This window comes from Euleptes europaea, chromosome 8, assembly GCF_029931775.1.
Source record: "Euleptes europaea isolate rEulEur1 chromosome 8, rEulEur1.hap1, whole genome shotgun sequence".
Classification (NCBI taxonomy): domain Eukaryota; kingdom Metazoa; phylum Chordata; class Lepidosauria; order Squamata; family Sphaerodactylidae; genus Euleptes; species Euleptes europaea.
In genome coordinates this window covers 74,057,263-74,082,915 of record NC_079319.1, presented here as the reverse complement: position 1 = coordinate 74,082,915, position 25,653 = coordinate 74,057,263, and the positions used below count along the sequence as shown (strand labels likewise).

At 39.4% G+C, this 25,653-nt stretch overlaps 1 protein-coding gene across 1 annotated transcript in view; it reads right to left on the bottom strand.

Moving 5' to 3' along the window:
• The window catches only part of CDYL (chromodomain Y like), a 150,054-nt gene that overhangs the window by 5,303 nt on the left and 119,098 nt on the right, over positions 1-25,653 (bottom strand). The window contains exons 3-5 of the mRNA XM_056854695.1: positions 18,480-18,724; positions 15,935-16,107; positions 12,570-12,780 (exon numbers count right to left, since the gene is read on the bottom strand). Coding sequence (XP_056710673.1) covers positions 12,570-12,780; positions 15,935-16,107; positions 18,480-18,724 — 629 coding nt within the window. The remainder of the gene's footprint in view (positions 1-12,569; positions 12,781-15,934; positions 16,108-18,479; positions 18,725-25,653) is intronic.

Genomic DNA, 25,653 nt, shown 5'->3' with positions numbered 1-25,653 from the left:
AAATTAAGGGCTCAGAATGAGAGAAAACATTAACAGGCAGATTTTACACTTGTCAAAAAAAAAATCAGCATCATTTAAGACTGCTTTGTTTTAAGCACTTTTATTTGGTCTGTTTTTATTGGATGTTTTACTGATACTGATTTTATTTATTGCTTTCACTGTGAGCCACCTTGACCAGGTCTGGAGAAGTGGCATACAAATTCTCTAAATAAATATATAAAAAGTACCAATATGATGCACTGCCTTTTAAGTATTCAATTTCTGTTGTCCTGGTTTAACCTGGAAAGCTTCCTAATTTGTCCAAATTCTGAAACTATTTCCACATACATTAATTTCAGTTTAAAAGATTCTAGCCTCAATAAAACAGAGCTGCCAGATTTTCCAGTCACATTCCATAAAACCTATTACTTATTTAGGTTGTAGAGAAGTAGACAGCTGTTTGCATGTGTCCCTAATCTGTGAATCAGATCAAAAGGTTTGGATTGCTGCATACGTAAGCACAAAGTGTGTTTCGGTTTCCCCCAGAAAGGTTCAAAGACAACTTCAGTGGTCTGCACCAGCTAGTTACCATATGAAAGTCCACTGAAATTTCGGACAGGTTGTTCATGGATCTTAGAACTCTGTTATATATGGCCTCAAAGTCCTTATCCTTAAGGACAGGCTAAGGTTTGCTAGCCTCTTTACGTCATCAGAGCAGGTAAACAAATGGCAGCCAGAGGGACTATGACTAATTTGAATGGTTAAGGCCACTGTGACATCAGAGTACATCAACCACCAAGATAGTACTAAGAGGTAGCAAGTATGAGAGGGGACTGTAGCAAGAACATTCATGGACTGTGGTGCTGATGAACCTCTGACTAGTTATTTATATCTGATATAATATATCATTGTTAACATTTTGATTCTAGAAACCAACTTCTGGCAGTGGGGTAAGTTGCTTAAGTTGTTAAAGCAAATCAGCAATCTGAAGAATTTTGATGTATTACAAATCAGAAGCAACCAAGGAAAATGTGTAAAAGAAACTTTGCTGTGAATGGCTCACATAAAAGAATGCAGATTAAAATTACTCTTCCACACATGAAGGAAGACATATATTTTGTGTACAAAGAAGGAACCAGGCTATAGTTAAACACATGGTAAAGAGTGATCTTGAGTACAAGCAGAATGAAACTGACACAATAACAGATATAGATGGAGAAAAAGTAGTGTGTTATACAGAACTAGTCATTATAAAGAGCCACCACAAATCCAAACCATTTTATACCTTAATTTCATACAATCCAATCACACAGAGGAATAGTGTAACCTCACTGTTCTCCCAACAGAGGCAGTTGCCAACATTTTAATCATGAACACATTTACTCTGGAACTGTGTTCTGTGGACTTTAACAAACTGTACTTCCAAGTATTCAAATTTAGTTTCATAATCAAAAAGCCAGTGCATGAACTTTTGCAATAAGGAAACTGCTCTAGATTCCTTTCTATGGCAGCTGTTTTGATTTAGGACTCTATTTGGTTTCAGTAGCTTACCACATGGATCAAAGGTTCCGTTCGAATAACCACAGCAAACCTCTCTCCCCAGCAAAAAAAAAAAAAGTTTGCTACAGCCCAGAGAATATCTGCTGACTAGCATGAGGTAGCACTATACATTAAGGGCTTGCCATATTGATAAGCAGTCACAGGAATTGAGGCAGCTGGCCCTGACCTGGATGGCCCCAGGCTAGCCTGAATTTGACAGATCTCAGAAGCTAAGCAGGGTCAGCCCTGGTTAGCTGGATAGGAGACCACCAAGGAACATTAGGGTTGCTATGCAGAGGAAGACAATGGTAAACCACCTCTGTAAGTCTCTTGTCTTGAAAACCCCGGGAGGGAGGGAGGGAGGGAGAGAGGGAGAGGGAGAGAGGGAGAGAGGGAGAGAGAGAGAGAGAGAGAGAGAGAGAGAGAGAGAGAGAGAGAGAGAGAGAGAGAGAGAGAGAGAGAGAGAGAGAGAGAGAGCAGTTATCTCTCCCTTTAATACTGGGTATATTTGCAATTTTGTTTGCAGAAAACTAAGATATGTATACACTTTAAAATTCCATAAATATGCCAATGAATACAACTCTATATACTAAGTTACGAATGATGCATTTTATGTTATTATAGCAGCAAACACAGGTTTAGATTTGATAGGAAAGTACTGCATATACATTTTAAAGCCATGGGGAACCCTCCCCCTTTGGGAAGGGAATAGAAATCTAGGGGCAAATCCTAAACTATTGCATGTACATTAGGATTTGCCCCTAAATTTCTATTCCTTTGCCCCAAGTGGAAATTTTACATCTCCACTCAGCATGTATCAAGAAAGGGCTTTACTGGTAATCTCAGAATTGTACCATTTAGGGCAATTTTGTGCCATATTTAAGGGCTGCCCTGCTGACCTTAGTGATCTGGGAGACTTTGCCAGGCTATTAGTTTGCATCTGGCTTTTTCACACTCACAGTCTTGGACAAAGATGCCAGGAGGGTCAATTCTGACAGTACTACACTGAGGCAGGTATCCACAAAACTAGGGACAACAAGGAGGGCAGAACACAGTGTGTGCTGCCAGTCCAAAAAATCCTCAGGCGTTCCATATGTACGGAACGCAAACCTTTGTTTCTGTAACACATTCCTCTTATTGATCACATGTCAGGTTACGAAGCAGAAATGGGCTGGTTCCCTAGAACTGGGCAGAACAATAAAGCCTTTGCGCGGGTACAGCATAGCACATCCCTTGTGGCCAACTACCCCCCAGTCTGTTCTGGTTGTTACAGCTATTTGATATCTACATCAAGTGTTTTAAAGTTGGATAACCACACTGCATGAAAAATGCCCCCCCCCCAATTGAACGTATTCAGCATGACTAATGCAAACAGTGACTTTCAGCTATAACACCAAAGGAGTAGAAGCAAACAAATAACTAGTATTCCTATTTTTACAATTGGGAAAAGCTTTTCTCATTGTCATGAAGAGAAATAACGGCAGGGGTTGGAAATAATGTGATGTTCCATCAACATCTACTTCCCTAGCAACATTTGCCAAAATGTCTGCCTTCAAACCCCCAATCTCAATAGAATATATTATTAGATTTTTATAAGGTATGCTACAATGTGCGTTTGAACCTTCTCCCAGAGAAAAAGGAATATTCTACAAAACCCAGGTATGACCAGTGATGATGTACTATGAGCTACTTATACTTTAATGATACTGTTCATACAGCCAATTCGGCTCTGAACAGTGTCACACTAAGAAAAACTATGAGCTATCTAGACAAGAGAAAGCTATGCCAAACACCACATATACTAAACCAGATTTTGATGGAAGATCCTAGCTAGCCTATGCATCCAAAACCTAAGCACCTAATACTGCTGTAACTTCACATGATAACATAAATTACATTATCTCCTAGTCTTACAGGCAGCGTAAACTTACTCAGAAGATGTACTCTTTATTAAGCAGGTAGCCTGAGGGTTTGTAAACAGCTTGAGATGTGGTGTAAGAGGTTATAGCTGGAGGGGTGAATCCAGTGGAGAGTACACACACTATCCTTTCGCAAATGGACATCTGGATCGAACCTAATTATTTTATACATTTTCCCAGTCTACAAATCCTACTGTTCACAAAGCTCCCTTGACCTTTATAGAGGTGATAAATAATGTTCATTTATAAATATATACATAAATAATACATAAAATACTGAAGGCTTGAATTTTTGTTAATCCCACTGGGATGAATCCAGACTAAACTGGCAACTTCCCTAGATTCCCCCTTCCCACTACAGATCCCTGTGATGCCACTCCTCAGGAGGGGCATTTTGTGGAGATCAATAGGCTGTAGTGGGAGGGGGGAGGTAGGAAGTCTGTCATTGGAAAATTTACTCTGGATCTAGCTCACGGCCAACAAATGTGTTAAAGGCAACAATTGGCTCAGTTACGTGGTTTAACTATTCTTGGATAAAAATAAAAGAACATTTGAATGAACAACCACAAATTTTGCTACAAAGGGGACTAAGCTGGTCACTCCAAGGTAAGCAGTACTGGAATTTTTGTACAGAATAAACCTGAGGACCTGATGGTAATCATTAGTTAGAGACCTCTAGACGTTAACATGAACTGCCTAACTGATAAAGATGCCCTGCATTAGCATCCTGGGAGAACAAATAGGGGCTCTTGAACAGATACTTAATTAGATACCAAGTTTTTCACTGAATACTAATAATTTGTCTTCTTCTTACAGAAACATTATAAAGCCAACTAAATTGGAAACGGTGTAAGTTATTATCAAGACAGCAAAGGCTCTCATTTATCTGATGAATGGAGGAAAACTTAGCATATTGGTGTACAGATAATGTCAAGTACAAAGGAGATTTTTTTTTTCAAAGATACATAATACTTAAGGGAACATGTGGCTGAACTAAGTGACTCAAAAGTTTGCAGAATTTTATAAATTCAACACTGAGGCAAAGGCAGAGGACAGAAAGAGAGGCCCCCTCCACTGTTTGGCTGGGACCAACTGCTATTTAGCACCTCTCTTCCCAAAATAATCTCTCGCTTTTCTATTATGCACTGCATCAGATTAAATTATGAGCAAGCAGATACCTTGCATTTATTTTTCTCTTTCCTTGTGGCCTGTTTCCTTTTATATTAGTTTACAATTTAAAATAATGGTTGCCTTGAGTGTCTGGAATGAAGGCAGTATATAAACGCTGTAAAATATTTATTCATTTAGGATATTTCTATGCCGTCTCTTTGGAGTCCTGCTTGAGGCAGTTTACAATTAAAATCACCACGATATAAAAAAACCATTAAAAACGAGTCATTAAAAATGAGTGATTGGACATAAGCAGTATAAACACTATCTGTAAAACAGATGCAGACCACTTAAAAAACTACTAAAATAAAACCCCTCATTAAAAGCCTGGGTAGAAAGATGTGTTTTGCCCTGGTGCCTAAAAGAAAGTAAAGTAGGTACCAGGCAAGCCTCAAGGGGTAGGGGCATTCCAAAAGTGAGGTGCCACCATAGAAAATGCCCTTTCTAGTCTCCAGGCACTTCACCTCTGAAGATATTGGCACAGAGAGCAGGGCTTGAGAGCTGCGCTGGACAGTAAAGCTCCAGAAATGGAAAACAGCAGGAATTATGTCCATCCCAAGCCCTTCACAGCAAAAATACACACACAAGGGGGGCATGCGAAACCTGTGGAGGAATCTCTCCCCACATTGCTAAGCCAGTGTAACCACTCATCTTCGAGCCCCGCAGTGGCTTGAAAGGGGAAGGCCTGCTGAGCAAAACCCAACATGGCTTCTGTAAAGTTAGGTTCTGTCTCACTAACCTATTAGAGCTTTTTGAAAGTGTCAATAAGCATGTGGACAGGAATGAGCCTGTGGACATTGTGTATTTGGATTTCCAAGAGGCTTTTGACAAAGTCCCCCACCAAAGACTGCTAAGCAAACTTCACAGCCATGGGATAAGAGGACAAGTCCTCTTATGGATTGAGGGCTGGCTGAAAAATAGGAAACAGAGAGTAGGAATCAATGGTCAGTTCTCACAATGGAGGGATGTGAGCAGCGGGGTCCCTCAGGGATCTGTGTTGGGACCGGTGCTTTTCAACCTGTTTATCAATGACCTGGATTTGGGGTTGAACAGCAAAGTAGCCAAGTTTGCAGAAGACACCAAATTATTTAGGGTGGTTAAAACAAAATCGGACTGTGAAGAGCTCCAGAAGGATCTCTACAAACTGGAAGAATGGGCATTAAAATGGCAAATGAGATTCAATCTGAGCAAGTGTAAAGTGATGCATATTGGGGCAAAAAATCCCAACTTCACATATACACTGATGGGATCTGTGCTGGCAGCGACAGACCAAGAAAGGGATCTTGGGGTGGTAGTGGATAGCTCGATGAAGATGTCAACTCAGTGTGCGGCTGCTGTAAAAAAAGGCAAATTCCATGCTGGCCATAATTAGACGAGGAATTGAGAATAAAACTGCTGATATCATACTGCCCTTGTACAAATCTATGGTGAGACCACACTTGGAATACTGTGTACAGTTCTGGTCACCACAACTAAAAAGGATATTACAGAGCTTGAGAAGGTGCAGAAAAGAGCAACCAAAATGATGAGGGGACTAGAGCAACTGCCCTATGAGGAGCGGTTAAAACACTGAGGGCTGTTTAGCTTGGAAAGAAGGCGGCTGAGGGGAGACATGATAGGTCTATAAAATTATGCATGGTTTGGAGAGAGTGGACAGGGAGAAGTTTTTCTCCCTCTCCCATAATACTAGAACGCGGGGTCATCTGCTGAAGCTGGAGGGTGAGAGATTCAAAACAGATAAAAGGAAGTATTTTTTCACCCAACGCATAGTTAAATTGTGGAACTCCCTGCCCCAAAATGTGGTGATGGCTGCCAACCTGGAAGGCTTAAAGAAGGGAGTGGACCTGTTCATGGAGAAAAGGGGTATTCATGGCTACTAGTTAAAATGGATACTATTCATTATGCATACCTATTCTCTCCAGGAACAGAGGAGCATGCCTATTATCTTAGGTGCTGTGGAACACAGGCAGGATGGTGCTGCTGCAGTCGTCTTGTTTGGGGGCTTCCTAGAGGCACCTGGTTGGCCACTGTGTGAACAGACTGCTGGACTTGGTCTGATCCAGCAGGGCTTTTCTTATGTTCTTATGGCGGCAGTATCTGGGAGCCACTCAAAGCCCAGAGAGGCTTCTGGTGTTCACTGCGGCGGTGGCCAAGCCCAGAGTGACTCTCGATGTCTGCTATTGTTGGGATAGGAGCAGCTCTTGGCATCCACTGTGGTGGCTGCCAGGCCCAGAGCGGCTCTTGGAGCCCATCACCGCAGGGCCCAGAGTGGCTCTTGGCATCCACTGCCACTGGGTTTGGAGCAGCTCTTGGCGTCTGCTGCCACCGCGGCTGGGCCAGGAGTGGATCCTGTGGCGGTGGCCACCACCAGTTCAAAAGGTAAGAGCATTGTCTGCACATGCACAGACAATACTATTTCTTAAATCGGGGGGAAATTAAACTCTCCAGGTTTTTAAAAAAGATTTCAGACTGGCAAGTACCCCAAATTGTACAAAAATCTGTACAGTGTCAGTGTGGTTCCAATCCACGGATTTAGGTATCTGCAGATGAGGGCTGCACATTGCTATTAGATATATAGGTAGGTCAAATTTATTGTATGAGGCCAAAGTCCATTATGATATAACAAAAAACAACTGCTGAGGCACCAGAAGCCTCTCCCCCTTATAAGACTATTCCTCAGCTGAGTTCTGGACAACAAGCCCTACTGGTAGTACCACCATTCCATAAATGAGAAGAGAACCATCACAGAAAGACTTGGGCCTTTTCTGTGGCAGCCCTTATACTTTGGAAGCCTTCCTGCTCCTCGCTTAATTTTTACAGACATGATCCCTAAACAACCAGTTAATAGTAAACAACAAGTTAACAATACCGATTAAAAATAATGTTTAGGAAATGTAGAATACATGTTGTGACTTTGTGCTCGGTGCATCTTCAACCATATGTGGGAAGACAATGCTAAATCACATTCTCCTTAAGAATCTTGCACTCGGCCAGCCATATTTTTTAACTATATATTCCTTCTGTTCTGGAACCTGTCTACAAAATCTTGTATATTTTCCATCTGTCAAAAAATAATCAATTAATCTTTTTTATTTAAATCCAGAAGAATAAAATCTGTCTGCTGTCTTGCCTAATTTTGTAGGTGATTATTTTTATATCCCAACATTCTGATATCTTGGGGGCTCAGCCACAAACAACGTTTGAAGTTCGTGTCCAATCGACCACATTTCTAGCAACTAAAGGTATTAGTTTATTTTTTTCAGTCTGAGAGATGGGATACCATTGCAAAACCAGTCCTTTAATTGGACTCCTTTCAGATTCTGAAACAATGAGCACTTGTCTACAGCATTAAAAATCAAGTTCTATTCTTCTGTCTCTCTTTTACAATGTCTCTGCAACTGTGCCTTATATTGATCTTGGGTTCCACTAGCTAGTTCTAGTAAGAAATTGCCAAAGGGAGATGTAACCCCTGCATTAATAATAATGATGGACAAATCTGTATTTATTTACTTTGATTAAAGAAGAAGAGTTGGTTTTTATACCCCGATTTTCTCTGCGTTTAAGGAGTCTAAAAGCAGCTTACAATCACCTTCCCTCCCTCCACCCCAACATCAGGCGCCTTGTGAGGTAGGTGGAGCTGAGGGAGTTCTGAGAGAACTGTGACTGGCCCAAGGTCACCCAGCAGGCTTCATGTGTAGGAGTGGGGAATCAAACCCAGTTCTTCAGATTAGAGTCCACCATTCTTAACTACTATACCACGCTGGCTAATATGAAAATAATGAAAAAGTGTGTGGGGGACTCAATAACCCATCCCTATTTATGTAGCAGAATATCATTTGCAATTAAGTCTCTGAACCTATAACATCCAGCTCAGATCTAATAAAAATATATCCATACCATGTTACCAGGATTACATTTTTAATGGTGAACCACTAACTCTGAAGAAAAAAACACTGCAGGCAGAATTTGATATTATTCCATACTTTTAATGACAAGGTTTCATCCTTCACAAATTATTTCCTTTCTCCCCCTTTTAACTATAACATATGGTCTAATGGAACTGGTATTTTACTGTGTTCTGGACAGACCTATTTTCTTTTCTTTTCCCACAACAAACCAACTTTTTAACCATGTTAACAGCATCGCCTCAAAGGTTAAAATTATATTAGTGACTATTATAACTCCTTGATTTTATTTTGGGTATGTTAAGAAAATGTTGTTTATGACTTTCCCATATGAAATTATTAATTACAGCCAAACTAATCTTCTGAAAAATAATAAAAGCCCAGACACTGATGGATTGCCCAATGAGTCCTATACGGTTTGTGTGGATCTGACTCTAGCTTCCTTAAGGACATGCTGAAGAAAAAGAATGCCCAAGCATTCCTATACACATTGGGAAGAGCCACTGGCTACATCTACTACAAAATACCCATTCCAATTAGGAAGAATTCAGGATCGACAAAAAGCTCAATACCGTCACCTGCAAGTTGCTTCAACCCAAAAGAGACAATGCAACCTGAAACAGCACAAATAGAGAAATTTGGGATTACATAAATAAATATTGAATTGCATCCCTTGAAAAAATTCCATTAATGGAAGGAGTAATTTTTTCCACACACACCCCCATCCACTTCCAACCTCCAGCTGTTCCTGGGGAAAGCTGCCCCCCACCCCAAGAAACAGCATCGGGGGGGGGGGATTCAAGCTGCTGTGGGAGAGTGAAGTGATAAAGTCCACGCCACTGACTTCATCCAATTTGTCAGCAAAGTTACCACAGTATCCAAGCCATAATCACAGTCTAAGTTATTTAATATGGGCATTACTCCAGACTGCAACTAAAACTACTCCAGACTAAAAATGCCTGAGGTCCTACCCTTTCTCTTTAGTGAACTATCTGAGAATAGATATCTGTTTGAGTCCCCAAGAAATCTTTCATGGAAATTATATCCCCTTAGTCCAGCTAACCCCTCGAAAACTTGGGAAATCTATACTTTGCTGAACAATAGCTGCTAAAATGGCCATTTTAATCTATACCACCTGCCAAAGTAGAAGAAACAGAGTCCTGGCATCAGTGAACCTACTGTTTTATTATCAGCTTCAACAGCTCTTCATTTTTATTTACATTCCTGAGAGCAAAAAATTTATTAAGCTGGTCCTACAACTGTGTTTGCGGAGGCAGAAATTCCTTAATTTCCCCAACAGCCCCCCCAAGAATGCCCCAAACAACAATACTAGGAGATCAGGGGATCTCATCAATAAAATGCCACGAGGCACAAGGGACTGAACCAAGGAGCAGGAATCAAGTGAAATCAGGGCTGCCAGGATTGACGGGAGACCTTCTACCAGGAGCCTTCTTCCCCAGCTGGCTGCTGGGGGGAGGGGGAGGAAATCACCAGCAATGCAGTTAAACCACAGAGTTTTGGGCAAATGCTAAAGCATCGCCCTATGTGATGACATCACTTCTGGGTTGCATCAGAAGTGACATCACCGTTTTGCCAGCAACGTCACTGGACAGCCCTCCCCCCATGCTGGTAACCATGAAACTATACTCACTTCTGTCCTTTCTACTGCTTGAGGAAGAATAACTAAGCAACCTTTCCACTGAAGCAAAAGAGGAACAGTGACTTTGCCCAATTCTTCCTGCTCACCACAGCCTCTCTTTGTCTTTGGTTTACAAGGCTCCCCTGACCCTAAGCACTGGTTATCTGGAGGCCCAGAGGGCTGTTACAGGAAGGGAAAGGCAGGGAAAGATCCATCACAAATGCCTTCTGCTTGAAGTTCATTGGACCCAACACATTATCATTAGGAGATTTGGCAGGCCATACTGCAAGCTAAAGATGAGTCAAACAAAAAAAAATCTACACTTTAAACCACTTTAAGAACGTGTGATAGCTGAGGGGATTATTGTCTCCAAGTCTCTGCCACTGTTCCTAGTTGCAATCACACTTCTGGCCAGCAGAAAATATGTAAGTAATATTTACCATCGTTAGCATGGTTGTAATGGCAAGACAGCATAGAAATTAAAATAATTAAAATTTGGATAGGAACAAGGGTTCTACAGGTTAGTAGATCTTGGTCCTTTCCCTATACATTGGTGGACCTAGTAAAGGCAGATTCTTTTATACAATATACAGACAGCGTTGAAAGTAGGCAAGAGCCAAAGCAGATGGTTTCATTAATTCAAGTCCTGGACTTTACAAACCTGAGCTTCTATTACAGAATACACTTACACAAGCTTGGACAACACATTAGCTCCTCTACATCATTTGCTGTACTCTACTAAGATTTGGCAGAAGGCCCTGGGAGTAAAGCTGAAGATTCACAGTGCAATCCTATGCAGAGTTACTCCAGTCTAAGCCAACTGAAATGAATGGGCTTAGACTGGGGTAACTCTTAGAATCGCACTGTTAGTCTACAAGCATCTATGGTATGGTGAGCGGTATGTCCATGAATTTCTCCAAATACTAATGTGAGATATTATCTCTCTCCAGGTCGGTTAAAACAACATGGTGAAAAGAGAGGTATGCTATAAGATATGGAGCTCTGAGATACATTATCTTTTTGTGGGAATGGTGATTGTTGTAATGTCTGCACTCTTAGTGATCCTAATACATACTAAAGATCGACTGCTGCTGCTTTTAAGTCTTGTGGATAAAAGGGAGCAGTTATGTTTTACTTAAATCTAACCTTTTAAATTCTCATTAATTTTCCATTAGGTTTTCCAAGATGTTTGCATCCAATTTTTCTCTCTGTACAAGAAGGCTCAGGGCAACTTCATAGGTACCTTAAATGTAATAATGAGCATTATGTAATAATTCAATTTGTGGTAGAATTGCAAGGCAGGGAGCAGGGAAAGTGCATGTGACACCACTGCAGAAGCAGTTGCACTGGCTTCCAGTTTGTTAGATAATTTGCTGTTTTTAATATTCTATTTGGTTGTACAAACTTTGACCTTTATAATCAAAAGAAGGAATGGATTGCTATTTTTAGGCCATCTTCAAGTGTGCTGAGGTGGAAGAACAACAACAGAAAGGTATACTCTGTATACTAAAAAGGAACAGATTATAGACATAGATAAAATAGTTAACAGACTAGTTCTAGATATTTTAGGTATGTATGCAATATTATTTTCACACTTTATTGTACAGTGATACATTCCAAGCGTACGCCAGAATGATTTTTCTGTACATCATGAGAAGAATGTACGCACCGAAGAGCTTAAAGTTTCTTAAAAACAAACACGACTTCACACATCTGAAAATATAAATGCCAGACAAGCAGAAAGTGTTTCACTGGAAGTGCTACCTTGACACCACTAAAGCACATTTTCCCTAAGACTATACACCAGGTAAAACTCAGCATCTTGCAGTTCAGAGTATAGGAACAAGCACTTGTCCCACTAGATTCCATGGTATTTAATTATACTGAACTACATGTTGGAAAGCAGCCATTGTTAGCAAAAGATGAAGAATGATCAGGAGCCAGAATCAGACTTATTAAGAAAGGGCTGCTGGTTATTGCCAAAATAACAGAACAATCTAAAAGAAGCGTACATGTGTTACACTGTAGACAATGGTTTTCCAGGGCTGAGGCAATGGAAATGTTGCACTTTAAGAAGTAGTGATGTACGTTCCAATTCAGACATGTGACTTTAGGAGCATGAGGCCACGAAAGCATAACTATCTGGAAGGAGATAATAAGCTCTCCTTCACATGACTCCTTCCAAAGAGTTACGTTTTCATGAACCAGTAGTCCAAAATTCACAGGTCCGAACTGAAAATATTTGCAGTAAAGTACATTATTCTACATCAGTAAGGACTGTCATTGTTAGTGCCATGCTTACACAAAACATTATGGGGGTGTTACGCTTAGTCCATGTTGGATAACGTAAGATGGAAGAGGGTGCACTGAAGCGAGATTCATTATACTGCATTTATCTTTCTTTTATAGATTACTTACAGATGCCAGGCCCATTATTCTTGGGAATGTGAGGGATGAACATCCATCAGGACTTTGCCCAAACGTCGTATATGGAGTCTGAAACCAAGCCTTCTCATTAGCCCAAACCACATCACATAGAGGTAATATAGATGCTCCAAGTCCAATGGCTGGGCCATTTACTGCTACAATGATGGGCTTCTTAAACTGAATGAAAGTATTTACAAAATTCCTGAAATGAAATAAGTATCCGATGATGCACATTTTAGCAGCAAAATACTTCAGCCATATCCACCTCAAAACTAAAATTGCCTTAACAGCAACTAGCCTTTTTGGAATCCTTAGCAGACACAGCTACAGTTTCTTGTCAAGGGACAGGATCAGGACTGTGAATTTGGACATTCCTGGACCAAAAATAAACCTTAAATTAGCTGTTTTGGGTTGGCCCAGGGCCATCTGAAATTACCCCAAATACTCTCCAAACTCCTCAAATTTCAGAAGGGTTTCAAGGTTTTGGGGAGGCAGAAGAATGGGGAGGGGGAGGAAGCGCCCCTGACCCCCAGTTGTTCTACAGCACACTTTCTCTTTAAAATTTAAAGGGACATTATTTTCAGTGAGAAGACCTGGCAGCCAGAGTTGCACCCCTCCAGCTGTTCAGTGGTGCACCTGCCCTTTGAAGTTTAAAGGGTCATTATTTTCAGTGGGAGTAGAATTGGCCTCCAGAGAGCACTGAGGGGCCAAGGCACACTTCCTCTCTCTCTCCCTACCTATCCTGCTGCCTCGGGGAGGGGGGAGAGGAACCAATAATATGCTTTGATTTTTTTTAAAGGGCATGATTACCAGCTGCCCATATTCCCATACCCCCAAACGGTTCCCAAAACCATTCCCTAAAACTGAATCAACACCCTCCTCTGAAATTTCAGCATAATGAAAATCATGCCACTTAAAAAAAACTGACCTGAAATTAAAATGATTTTTTTTGAAGTGCATAACCCCCTTTGTCAAGATACTGTATGTGATGGGTTAAATGGCAAAGCACTCACAAGGCTCAGAAAGATCACCCAGTTTACTGGGGGAAATTGGTGGGGCATGATCAAGGCATTACAGTTAGCAAAAGAGAATCTAAACAGAAGTTGATCCTTCTGCCCCCCTGGAGACTGATATGCTTTCATAAAATCCACCACTTTCTACAAGACCATTTTATTCCCACTATGAAACCACTAATTTATATCCTACTTTTGGAATAATACACTGTGGATTTTTTTCCCAGAAAGAGGAAGGAGTGCTTCCTTGGTTGCTTTTTGACAGTTCTCTATCTATTCCCACAGTTCTTCCATTCATGGAAATTTCTCACTATCCTTAAGTGGAGAAAATGGACTCTAATATGTTGTACAACTCCTTTGAAAAGATCTATGATTAACAGATTTGATTATTGTTCTGACTTTTTTTTTTTTACAAATGCGTTTATTAGGCAAAATCAATTCATAATATAGAAAGTAAATATACACACAGCTGTATAATTTACTGGAATGATAATGTTTAAGGCCCAGGTTTTCAAACAAGAGATGTTTTCCTTCTCTAATCTTGCCATAACTTGTAAACTTCATTTTGCTAGCAAGATCCAAGATTTTATACCACCCATCAAAGCGAAGAGATCTTGCTTTCCCTCAAAGGTTTGTTGGAGTATGAACAAGTTAATGAACATTTTTAGATCAGAATCGTCAATGGAATATGTAGGTAACCAAACAAAATATAGAGGGTCATAAGGAATACTATGAAAATGAAACTACAGTTTGTCATTTTTTCTACACTGTTCGAGAGTTGATTCCAAAACTGAATAATGTTCATTGCCAGAAAATGTGCATAAAATCAGTATGCTGTTTGTATCTCCCATATCTCCCATTAATCACATTAGAAACAGCTCAAAGTCTACATAAGGTAAGATAACATTGGTACATCTTTGTAACATTTTTGAGGTCACATTATTCTGCTGTTGTATTTTTGACATCCTGCAATCTATTCAGGAAAAAAATCCCATAATTAACTTCAATATCTGAAGTAATAAAATGTTTATAGACAGGTGCTATTTTCATTGATAAAGTGAAAAACCAGTATAATAAGGGTTAATTTATGGCCACTTTGCCTGGCTGGCTTCTGCTATCTAATAGCTAATTTTCTGAATTATTTCATCCACATGGCGGGTGACCAAACAGGGCATGGGAACAAAGGATTTTTCCCCTGTCAAAGGATGACTAATCTCTTAGCAAAAGGAATCACTGGATCCAATCCTATGCTCCTTGCTTATATAACCTTGTCTTAAGTATTTTGTATGATGTAAAAAACTGGAAGCATTTATTTTTAGTAAATGGCTATTGCTATATTTATTAATCACTTTACTTATAAACAACAGGAGGCATGTTTTCCTGTGAGCAACAGTGTGTTGCATGCCTCTTTTGTGTCATAAACAGGGCATCAAGTACAAAACCAAAAAAGACAATTATCATGGGAAAAACAATGACAATTATCACAGAAAAATATAAAGTTTTCATGAAAGGCAGTTTCTCCCTCAAAATAAATTGCTTCCTATGCTGAATTTAAGTTTAGCAATTATTTCGTTCTTAAAAGGTTGACAATCATCAAACACATTTAGTGCTTTTGATAATAAGGTAGGCAGAATACTCAAAACTCAGAACCATAATGGAAATGCATGATATAAACATGGTATTCAGATTGTTTACATGAAAATGGCAGGTGTCAAACCACACTTTAGTGATGTAATACATTCATTTGCATCTAAAAGCCTTTCAAACAGTCATAGGATGGAGGGGAGGGGGAGAACCAACCAATCTGGGCACTTTTTGACTCAACTTCAGCCCACTTCAGCTCAACTTTGTGATCCTTCAGCCCACAATACATTCATATTGGCAATCTTGTTTCTCATAATAACTGGACCAGACTTCTTTTTTTGAAAGGGAAACTGGAAATTTTAGGTTTCTAATTAGTTCCCCCTAATCCAGTGGAGGCCAACAGTGCCATCCTAAAGAGAGGTACACCCTTCTAAGCTCATGTACTTCAATAAACGAATACAGGTATAACTGCTGAGGAAGGCACTTTAAGTGTAGCAAGTACACTGCTCATCCATGTTTAAACATGCTCACACTCCCCCCACCAATTTGACAGCAAACACTATCATCGTGATGTCTTCAGTAAGACACACCTTCTGATTTAGTCGGAATCTAATTGTTGTGCTGGGAAAACCCCCAAGGATACAGGACAGCAGTTCTTACGTCATAGCTAAGTGTATCGACACTAAGAGCACTGCAGCCTTCTGAGCTCCTGATTTTCTAACAACATCAGCACAATGAATAATGAGCAGTTTTACAAACCTAATAGCATCTGCCATCTTAGTGCTTTCCCTTTTTCTATCATCTGTCAAGCGCCGTATAAAATAAATGAAGTCAAGGCCACAGCAAAAGACACTGCCAACTGCACTGAGGAGGACAAGCTTGCTGTCATCAGCTGCTGCTGTGTTCAGTGCACTTTGGACTTCTTTCATTACCTGTAAATAAGATATATTAAGTGCATGAAAACAGGATGCAGAATATTTCATCTGAAGCTTTTGCAAACACACAGCATTTCTTTGGACTGAACAGCAGGTGGCACATGCAACCAGTTCAGCAAAATCCAATTTAGGCCAAAGTTTGTTTCAAAGTTCCCATATTTATATTGGAAAAGAAACGACAAAAATAGAACCCAACACCAATACAAATGAGGAAAAAATTAAAACTGTGAAAATGCTAAAACACCCTAAAGAAAGACAAAAAAACCCTAAGTATTCTGCAAACTGATGGGGGGGAGGTTTCCTAGAAAGCTTTCCGATGTTCTTGGGTGTGGTCTGATTTTGCATGTTTATTCTGATTTATACTTGATTAACATAAAAAAAATTAAGTATCCTGCATTAATTTTATATCTCAATAGCAACAAACACTTGAAATGAACTAAATCAAGTGTGGTTTAAATGTTATATCAGGAGAAAATAAGGCCACACCAGTAGGCAGGGAGGACAAGAAGGACAAGGTGCAAGGCAGATAGTTTATTTATCCCCTTCTAGATGGGATAAATAAACTCTCCACCTTGCCCCTTGTTCTTAAATATTATATATAATCAAAATCAAGACTGTGTGAAAATAGTTTAACTGGAACAATACTTGTAAAAATGCAAAGACAACACAGCATGTAATTCTGTTCCACTGTTTATATTTTAAAAAACCCCAAAGGCACTAAAACATTTTACACTCATTTTTTCACATCCCAAGAACTAGTTTTAATCAGGAGCCCCGTGGCGCAGAGTGGTAAGCTGCAGTACTGCAGTCCAAGCTCTGCTCATGACCTGAGTTCGATCCCAACGGAAGTTGGTTTCAGGTAGCTGGCTCAAGGTTGACTCAGCCTTCCATCCTTCCGAGGTCGGTAAAATGAGGATCCAGCTTGCTGGGGGTAAAGGGAAGATGACTGGGGAAGGCACTGGCAAACCACCCCATAAACAAAGTCTGCCTAGGAAACGTCGGGATGTGACGTCACCCCATGGGTCAGGAATGACCAGGTGCTTGCATGGGGGACCTTTACCTTTTTAAGAACTATTTATGATATGTCCTGGGCCTGGTTTTCTACTCATATATTACAGCAGACTTCAACACTCTTCCACAAAGGCCTCAGGGGGCACCACCAGTCCCACTGCCACTGTGTGGCATCACTTGCAATGCACATAACAGATTGGTAACCATAATATCCCTTCCATTGAGTGAGGGGAGACATTTATGCTGGGCTGGGGCTTTTCTAACGCTGAATTTTAATTAATATATTTAAATGTTTTGTTTTTATTACTTTTATTTTGTAAACCGCCTTGGGCAGGTTCCTGGAGAGCCAGCATACAAATGTTCTAAACAAAATAAGCCAACGAATAAAAATTAAGAATGTTAGCTTTGTTTTTTATTTGACTTGCATAGCCAATCAAGCAAGTTTATAACTTGATTTTTTAAGCATGACCATTATATATATTTGTGGTTTTATTTCCTCTCCTCATTTACTAAGCCACAGAAAATATATGTATTCTTTCTTACACCATTCCTGGGGATAGCCACCAAAAAAACATTAATTGCAACTCTGAAACTTTCATGGTTTCCTAATATTGTACTGGCAATGGCATCTGTTCATTGTTATTAGTTTTGTGAAACAATGAATGTTCAGAAATGGAAAATAAATTCAGCCCCATATCTTTGTCTGCAAACATATCAACACACAAATAAGTAAAACAGAAATGAAGAAATTTAATAAAAATTGCAAGAAATATGGAACTGTTCAAACTACTCAGAAGATTCAAACCTTATTACATATATTCAGAGCCCATTAGCTTCAGTATTTAAATTTTCTCATTTCTGAGAGTGAACCTAATTTTAATAACGAAACATGGGCTCGGTCCACCCCCATCTTCACACTGTTGTTTCCCATTCCACCTCTTGACCTTGTCCTTCAGTCATCCAACTCCACCAACTTCAGCTGCTCTAAAGTCCTCTGCACTTTTAATAAACTCCTTTATTTCTTTCCACCTGTCCCCAAAATCCAGAACTGTCCCCTAAACAAGGTGCCATCTCTCTCTCTCATTCAAACCTTCTTCAAAATCCATCTTCCCCACAACGTTTTTAATCTTCATTTCCAACTGCAACAAAGCTTAACTATGCTTAACTGTATTTGCCCCCAATCAACCCTTGCTACACTGCATCTGTTGCTAAATTTAGACTACAACATCCTTGGCAGCAAGGATATCTTTTTTTACTTGTGAACTTCTGTAAGTCAGCACTGTCATTAGAGGTGCTGTCAGGACAGGACTGCACCCCACCTCCCCACCCCAGCCCCCAAATAACCAAATGGTTCTAACCTCTGGATTTAATGAATTGTTCTCTGATGATTTGGTTGATAATAAAATGTGCGTGAAGCCATCTTGTTTCCTGACAACAATGTCTCTGTACCGGTAAGCACTTTCAGTTTGTCTCACACTGAATCGTAGCCTCTTATCAAAAGGTTGGTCCCTCCTTTCATCAATAAATCTTCGTTTGCTGGCTGTCACTGAAGTCTGTATGTTGGTACCATTGGTTGCTAATGCTTCTATGAAGGTAGATGTACCTGTGAAAGTTTCAACAAAGTATGCTTTGATATTCACTTTACCAGTTCAGCAATTTCAATCCCAATTACCACGAACAACTTTCCAGACCCAAAATGGAATATAGCAACCACAACAAAAGTGCAAGTTTGGATAATCCTGGAGAAATGTGGAAAGTTATGATACCTGAAACAAGGTCTTGTGTGGCACCTTAAAGATTATCTGGAATACATCATTTTAAGAGTATACATAACACCACCACCACAAATACTGAAGCACTGGGGCCAGGGGGAAAATAACTAATCTGTGCCCCCCTATCTGATTATTACCTTTCAATACAGTTTCTTTTATATTTCATGGTAGACTGTTTCTGTACACCTTGTTGGAATTGTTTCGTTCTTAGCAAACTGCTTTCAGCAAGGCCAAAAAGTCTATAATCCAACTGCCATAGCTCCTGTTAAAAACTTACCACACTCCTTTATAGCAAAGAACACTTTATTGTACCAAGTTAATACCAGTTTCAGCATTTAGCATTTTTTTTGGAAGAATATGAATTTTTTTAGTCTGTGGCTAAGAATTCCATCTCACTTGGCTACCCAAATAATGTGAGCGTTACTTTGTGCAAATGTAGTGCCTCGCTTACTCCAAACCACTGCTCTTAACCACTACACCACACTGGCTCCCATTATTTATACATTATTTCTGTTTCCAGTTTCATACTTTAAGCAAGAGGGAACTGAACATAACAGGGTAGGTTTAAGGCTGAGAAGAGCTCCTCAGTACTACACCAAATGGGGAAAAAAAGGCCATAGAATGATATCTAAGCAAAGGAAATCAGTTTCTACAACTGAGAATTCTGGAAGAACGTACAAAATAGCATGTGCTCCACAGAGGCAGAAAGGTAGCTGTTAATAACTCATAGTTATTTTGAGAAATTACTGAAAACTTGCTAACTTCTAACAGAGTCTCTATTAAACTCTATGATAAGCTAGATGAAGTCCAGGCTGGTGAAGCTTCTCAGGGGCAGAGGCTCGGAGTGCATGTAGGAAGAAACTAGCAGCATCTTCTGGGATTCATTCTCCTCACATCACTGTGCAGAGAAGACCAGAAAACTGTCTGAAATGAACTGGGGGAAACTGTTTATAGGTAATTGCAAAAGAGAACAGATGAAGAAAAGCACGCAAAATACTGCCACATCGTCAGAGCCATTATCACACATGAAACTTATTTTCCATTCTCAAGTGTTTTAATTGCAAAAATTAACGACACTAACTTTGTATTTATAGGAGAAGTAAAAAATTCATACCTGTTTATTTCCTATTATAAACCTTTCAGTTTGATAACACTTCTACTGAAAGCATCAATGCTGAATATGTAGGACAAAAATGTTCATATGTGTATTGGCTGAAGTAACGCTACATATAAAAAAAGATCTTGCTAACTCAAGAGGAATAAATCTTAAAATTATCATTTTATTGGCCTAAGTGCTTGCACAGGGAAAACACTGTATTCAGGAAAATTGTATGTAATTTGTCATGACATACAACAGCAAAGATTGTAGTAAAACTCATGTGCAGCCCAATCCTTTGCATGCTTTTTTGGCAAGTTCCACTGAGCTCAATGGAATTTCCTTGCAAATATGCATGAAAAGAGCTGTAATGCAACAGCTTTTATGACAAGAAAAAGCAAAGATACTTGAGAAAAATCTTTATAACAATCCCTAAAAATGAAGTGGTATGGATATGATGCAAAGATACTATGATTCCATATGGCCACAGTGTCATGATAAATACATCAACTTTCAAACATACATGTTTCATAGGGATCTCACTATTGAAAGATGGCAGGTTATTACATGCAGAGGAAAACCTAAAAACCGGAACCTATCCTTGTAAGTGCTGCAGAGCTACTCTCTTTTCTCAGAGGAATGTGTGCATTTTCATCAACAGGAACGGCTTTAATGAAAGATTTTACCTCACCTACTTTGCACTCTTCATTCTCTGGGACCAATAATGCAGCAACAGCCTATACTTACTGGTTACAGCTTTATTACATTTCTGTGAATCTATTTAAATAGGGAACAGGCTGCTGATAAGGTATTACAAACAAAAGACCTCATTGGTAAATGTTAGCTGATTACAGGATCTAAAAGGAGACCCAGTCTATGGTGCTATTTACACAGTCCAAATAATGCACTTTGCAAGTGGATTTTGCCAGTTCACACAGTAAAATCCACCTTCAAAGTGCATTGAAAGTGCATTGAAAGTGAATTGAAAGTGCATTATTTGGGCTGTGTAAATAGCACCTTAGTGTTTGTACTCTGAGCTGCTTGTAACCATGAACAAAAAAATAACACCCTGTATTTTCTTCATCTAGTTAGCAGTTATAGTGGCAGGTCTTGCGTTCATAAAATAGAAAAGCTCCCAGATTTAATCGAATGCCTTTCTTATCCCGACAACTCATTTCATGCAAAGGACCAGTTATGTTTTAGCCAACTGCTTATGAAGAGGATATTTGCCTTGATCTATTCTAATGGCAGGTCATGATTATCTGTCAACAAAGTGTATCTGCTAGGAAGTAAGCCCTACTAAACTCAATAGGGATGGATAATGAACTCTGTGAGGTTAATAGGCAATAGAGTGAGGATGACCAAAAGAAAATACTTCTAAAATGTGTAATTAAATTGTGGAATTCACTTACAAAGGATGAAGTGATGGACACGAGCACAGATGGCTTTAAAATGGAATTAGACAAGAAGGAGTCATGGAGGAGAGGTTCATCAATGACTACTAGCCATGGTGACTAATTGGAACCTCCACATCCAAAGTGAGTAAACCTCTGAATACCAGTGGTAGAAGACAACATCAGAGGCCTCTGCACCCTGCTGGTTGTTGTTGCACTAGGACAACTGTTTGGACACTGTGCAAGACATCAGGATGCTGGACCTGAAAGACTACCGGTCTGATCCAGCAGGGCTCTTTTTCTGTTCTTATAAAGCTTTGTCTACTCCATTCACTCATGCCTATTACTGTCTCCTGAAGTAAAAATGCCACAATTTCATTCATATACTACAAACAAACTGGTTTGTTCATGGCAACAAGATTTTGAAATCTTCAAGATCATGCGCCCCTTCTTCTTCACACATAGGTAGGAAAATGAAGCCTTCCTGGTTCAGGTGTAACTGTAGATTGTAGTAACAGCCAAATCAAGTTAAGCAACCCATGAAATCTTCAAATGCCCAGCTGTATGCAGTGGGAGCGGGAAAGATAATGCAAACCCAAGAAGTTCCAACCTCATGCTCATCACGAACAAACAACAAATTGCTTGGTGTAGCCGGTACTTGGTTGCTGAACAGAACAGTAATTATAATTTCAAAAATTTCACAAAATGTGTATGCATCACAGTAGTAGAATCTGTATATTTTATATTGAATTTGCATTAAATTAAGTTCAGTTTCTGGACTATGATAATCTTATCCTTCCATTCTTTACTACTTCATTACCACTCAATGCACATGCCCATTCAAGTGCAATTTAAATTCACATTTCTTTAAAAGACATTAAAACTTTGTTTTTCTGTTATTCTCTTTTACAAAAAAAGCTATTTTTACGTTATTATGCATTGTAAAACTTTCTCTGTTGGTTTATAAAACTTCTCTGTAAACATTATCATTGTGGAAAGTTTTGTTAACATTTTCTTCATATATAATTCAATTTAAGAAATAAAATAATCTCAATTTATGTATAGTATTTGCCCTCCTTTTTTCTATAAAAGCAGATCATTTGGAGAAAACTTAGTAAGATGAATAGTTGGCAGCAAGGGTAATAAAGAGTAATAACTTGCAATGTATAGCTGGCTTCAGTGCAAACATCTAAAAATACAGTCTGTCTGCAGAATATTTGCCACCTTTTTGTCATTATTATATCCTAGATGAAGTTGATATGAAAGAATTTTCACTTACATTTTACTGTATGAAACAAAGTTTATAATTTTAAAAAATATGTTTTTAAAGCTTAAATTAGATGTTCGATTTTTTTTTATGGTCCAGTGATAGTATATTTCTCTTCCAAACAACCTGGTTTCTACAAAGAAAGATAACTTAATGGAAGCACGACTTCCAAATGCATTTATGACTTTATTATGAAGTTATGAAATACTGCTTATCTTTGTAAAGAACAAACTGTGTAGAAGACATCTTGTCAGTCATCAACTGCACAACTGTCAATGTACTTATATTATGGCTTGTTCCTGGGGAACAGGGACTAGCAAGCCAACATGGGTGTTGTCCACTGACCCATCTGGATGATCTTTTTATGCTTGATGTATCCTCCCTGGCGCCTGGTAAGATTATTTTCTTGTGGAATGGTAATGAGACACAGCAGCTATATGAAAAGGAAGAAGAATAGACAAAAGCTGAGAGGAGCACGGGAAAGAAGCAAGGCAAGCACCTTCTAGTGTTGATTGCAAACAGCACCAGCTGCAGACGGTAAAATGCGTCTTATATAGGATCATAGCCTCATCTAAAAATGAATTATGTACATATACAATCTTCAAAATAGTAAAAATATTAAGTCAAATATTTAAGAAACTTACAGCACAATCCTAAACCTTTCTAAGGCTTCGATGGACTTAGAAGGGCATAACACTTTGTTTAGGATTGCACTATTTGTACTGAGGGTCTATAAAATCAATGGCTTCTATCCAATGAGATATATTAACAGAACAGAACTTTCCTACTTGTTCTTCCTGCTGCAGCCCATCGAGTACACGGAATTTTTCTCCCTAGAAATCAGCAGATCCTCATGAACAGCACAGGGGGGAACATGGGGTTCTGCAGTGGAACGGGGAATCAGTAGAAACAACCACTTCTCACAGGAGGCGGCAGGATATAAGCCAATATCTTTTTATAGTTATAGCAACAAATCAGTATTCATCGATTAGGAAGTGTTTTAGTAATGGAAAATTCAGATTTAATCAACCTTTTTTTCTCGGTGGTTGAAATCTACCCAATTTAAATCAATGCACACTTGCAAATTTTCAAGTTAAGTTGTAATGGTTCAATTTTCAGGTTAGAAACAAACAGATGAGATCCAGCAGGGCACATATACTACAACATTCTTCTCAGGAGTTTCTTCCTCAGAACAGGTTCCTATAGAATTCTGAAATACCCCCTGTGAATCTTACTAGAATGGGGAGTAAAGGAACTGACCTCTAATCCAGCCAGGCTGCCCCACAGGATCCTAAGATTCTACAAATCATTCACAAATGGGGAAGGGAACAGGGAAGAGGGGATGTAATTTGTTTGTAATTTCAGTAAGGAGGCAACTGAGGTTTGGGATTAAAATATGCCAAGAAACAGCCATTATACAAGGTACACACATGAAGTGTTGTTCCTGAGCAATGCAATATAATATAGATAGAAACAAAGGAAGAAACAATTCATACCTTATTCTGTAACAAAGAAATGGTAATGACATGAATTTATGAACATGTTAGCAGGCCCAGCCTGTCTGGACCACACACCAACACAAGACATTTATTCCTCTGGTACAAATGACTCCTAAGTATCAATCCAATATCGTTAAGCTAGCTGGAAAAGGATATCCTATTGCAGGCAAGCTCTGTACGCTTGCACATAGTTTTATTACAACATGGCAGTCTTAACAACAGTCAGTCATGAGTTGCTCAGTCTTTGGTATGCTTGCCTTACTTCCTAGTGCCCTCTCTCACTATTATGAATCTTCCTCTTGTCCCAGCAACCTAAACCTCAAACTGGAAGCCACCACACTGGTGTTCACTTTCTCTTTTTAAAAAAGGTAAAAGGTAGTCCCCTGTGCAAGCACCAGGTCATTACTGGCCCATGGGGTGACGTCACATCCCAACGTTTACTAGGCAGACTATGTTTATGGGGTGGTTTGCCATTGCCTTCCCCAGTCATCTACACTTTCTTTTTACTGTAGCATTAATGTGGCTTTTTTCATGACTCCATGAGAAACAGGAAGGAGGAGCCTGGAGATGATGTCACCATAGTATCATTCCACATAAAGCCAGATCATTGCTATAGCATTCGTTTGCTTCAGGGCAGAGGACAGAAGGCAATGAGTTGTAATCCTAAGAACCACGGGTGGTCATAAAATAATTACGGCTGTACTACAAATATGCAAGTTATTGCCTGGTGCTGTAATATAGCTTTTCTCATGCTTCTGGAAAGCAGAACGTTTTTGGATTTAGTTGTACGTTTCCCATGCTGCACTCTAGCAACAGGTGTAAGACAGCCTTCCTATGTGTGGAAGGGCACTTTTGGATCCAACCCAACGAGCAATAGTACTTATGATAGCTGCCAGTCATGATTGCATGAGACACTTTGGAAATGTTCCAGCAGTGGCATGAGCAGATAAATAGATGGAAAGATATCTGCCATCAAGCTACTTGACCTGTGGAAATGGCTGCAAGTCAAATAGTGCAACTGTTTTCTGATTATTACATGAAGGCAGTTATGACAAGGTTAATTAACTGCCTGATATAGGGCCCATAATATACAATTTTTATTGTGTTTTATTCCATTTGTACCCTGCTCTCTCCCAGCAAAGCTGGGCTCAGGGCAGCTTCCAGCATACTACAGCCCATCAGTCATAATAAAATCAATGATAATAAAATTACTTTTTGTTAAATTCTAGGTTTTTGTTCGTTCTTCCAAAAAAGTATGGGCCCCCCAATGTTGTCTGAATGTGGATTACAGGAGGGACAAAAATGGGAGATCCAAAAATGTATGACCATATTTATTAGTTTGATTTGTGGGTCCAGCAAGGAAAAGAGATAGGGAAGGGAGAAGGGGAAAAGAGGGATGGGAAGGGAGAAAAGTAGAAAGAGAAAGGAGGGAAAGGGAAGAAGGAAAAGGGAAATCCTTGATCCCTCAAAGCATAGGAATTAGTAGCTTCAGATATCTAAAATG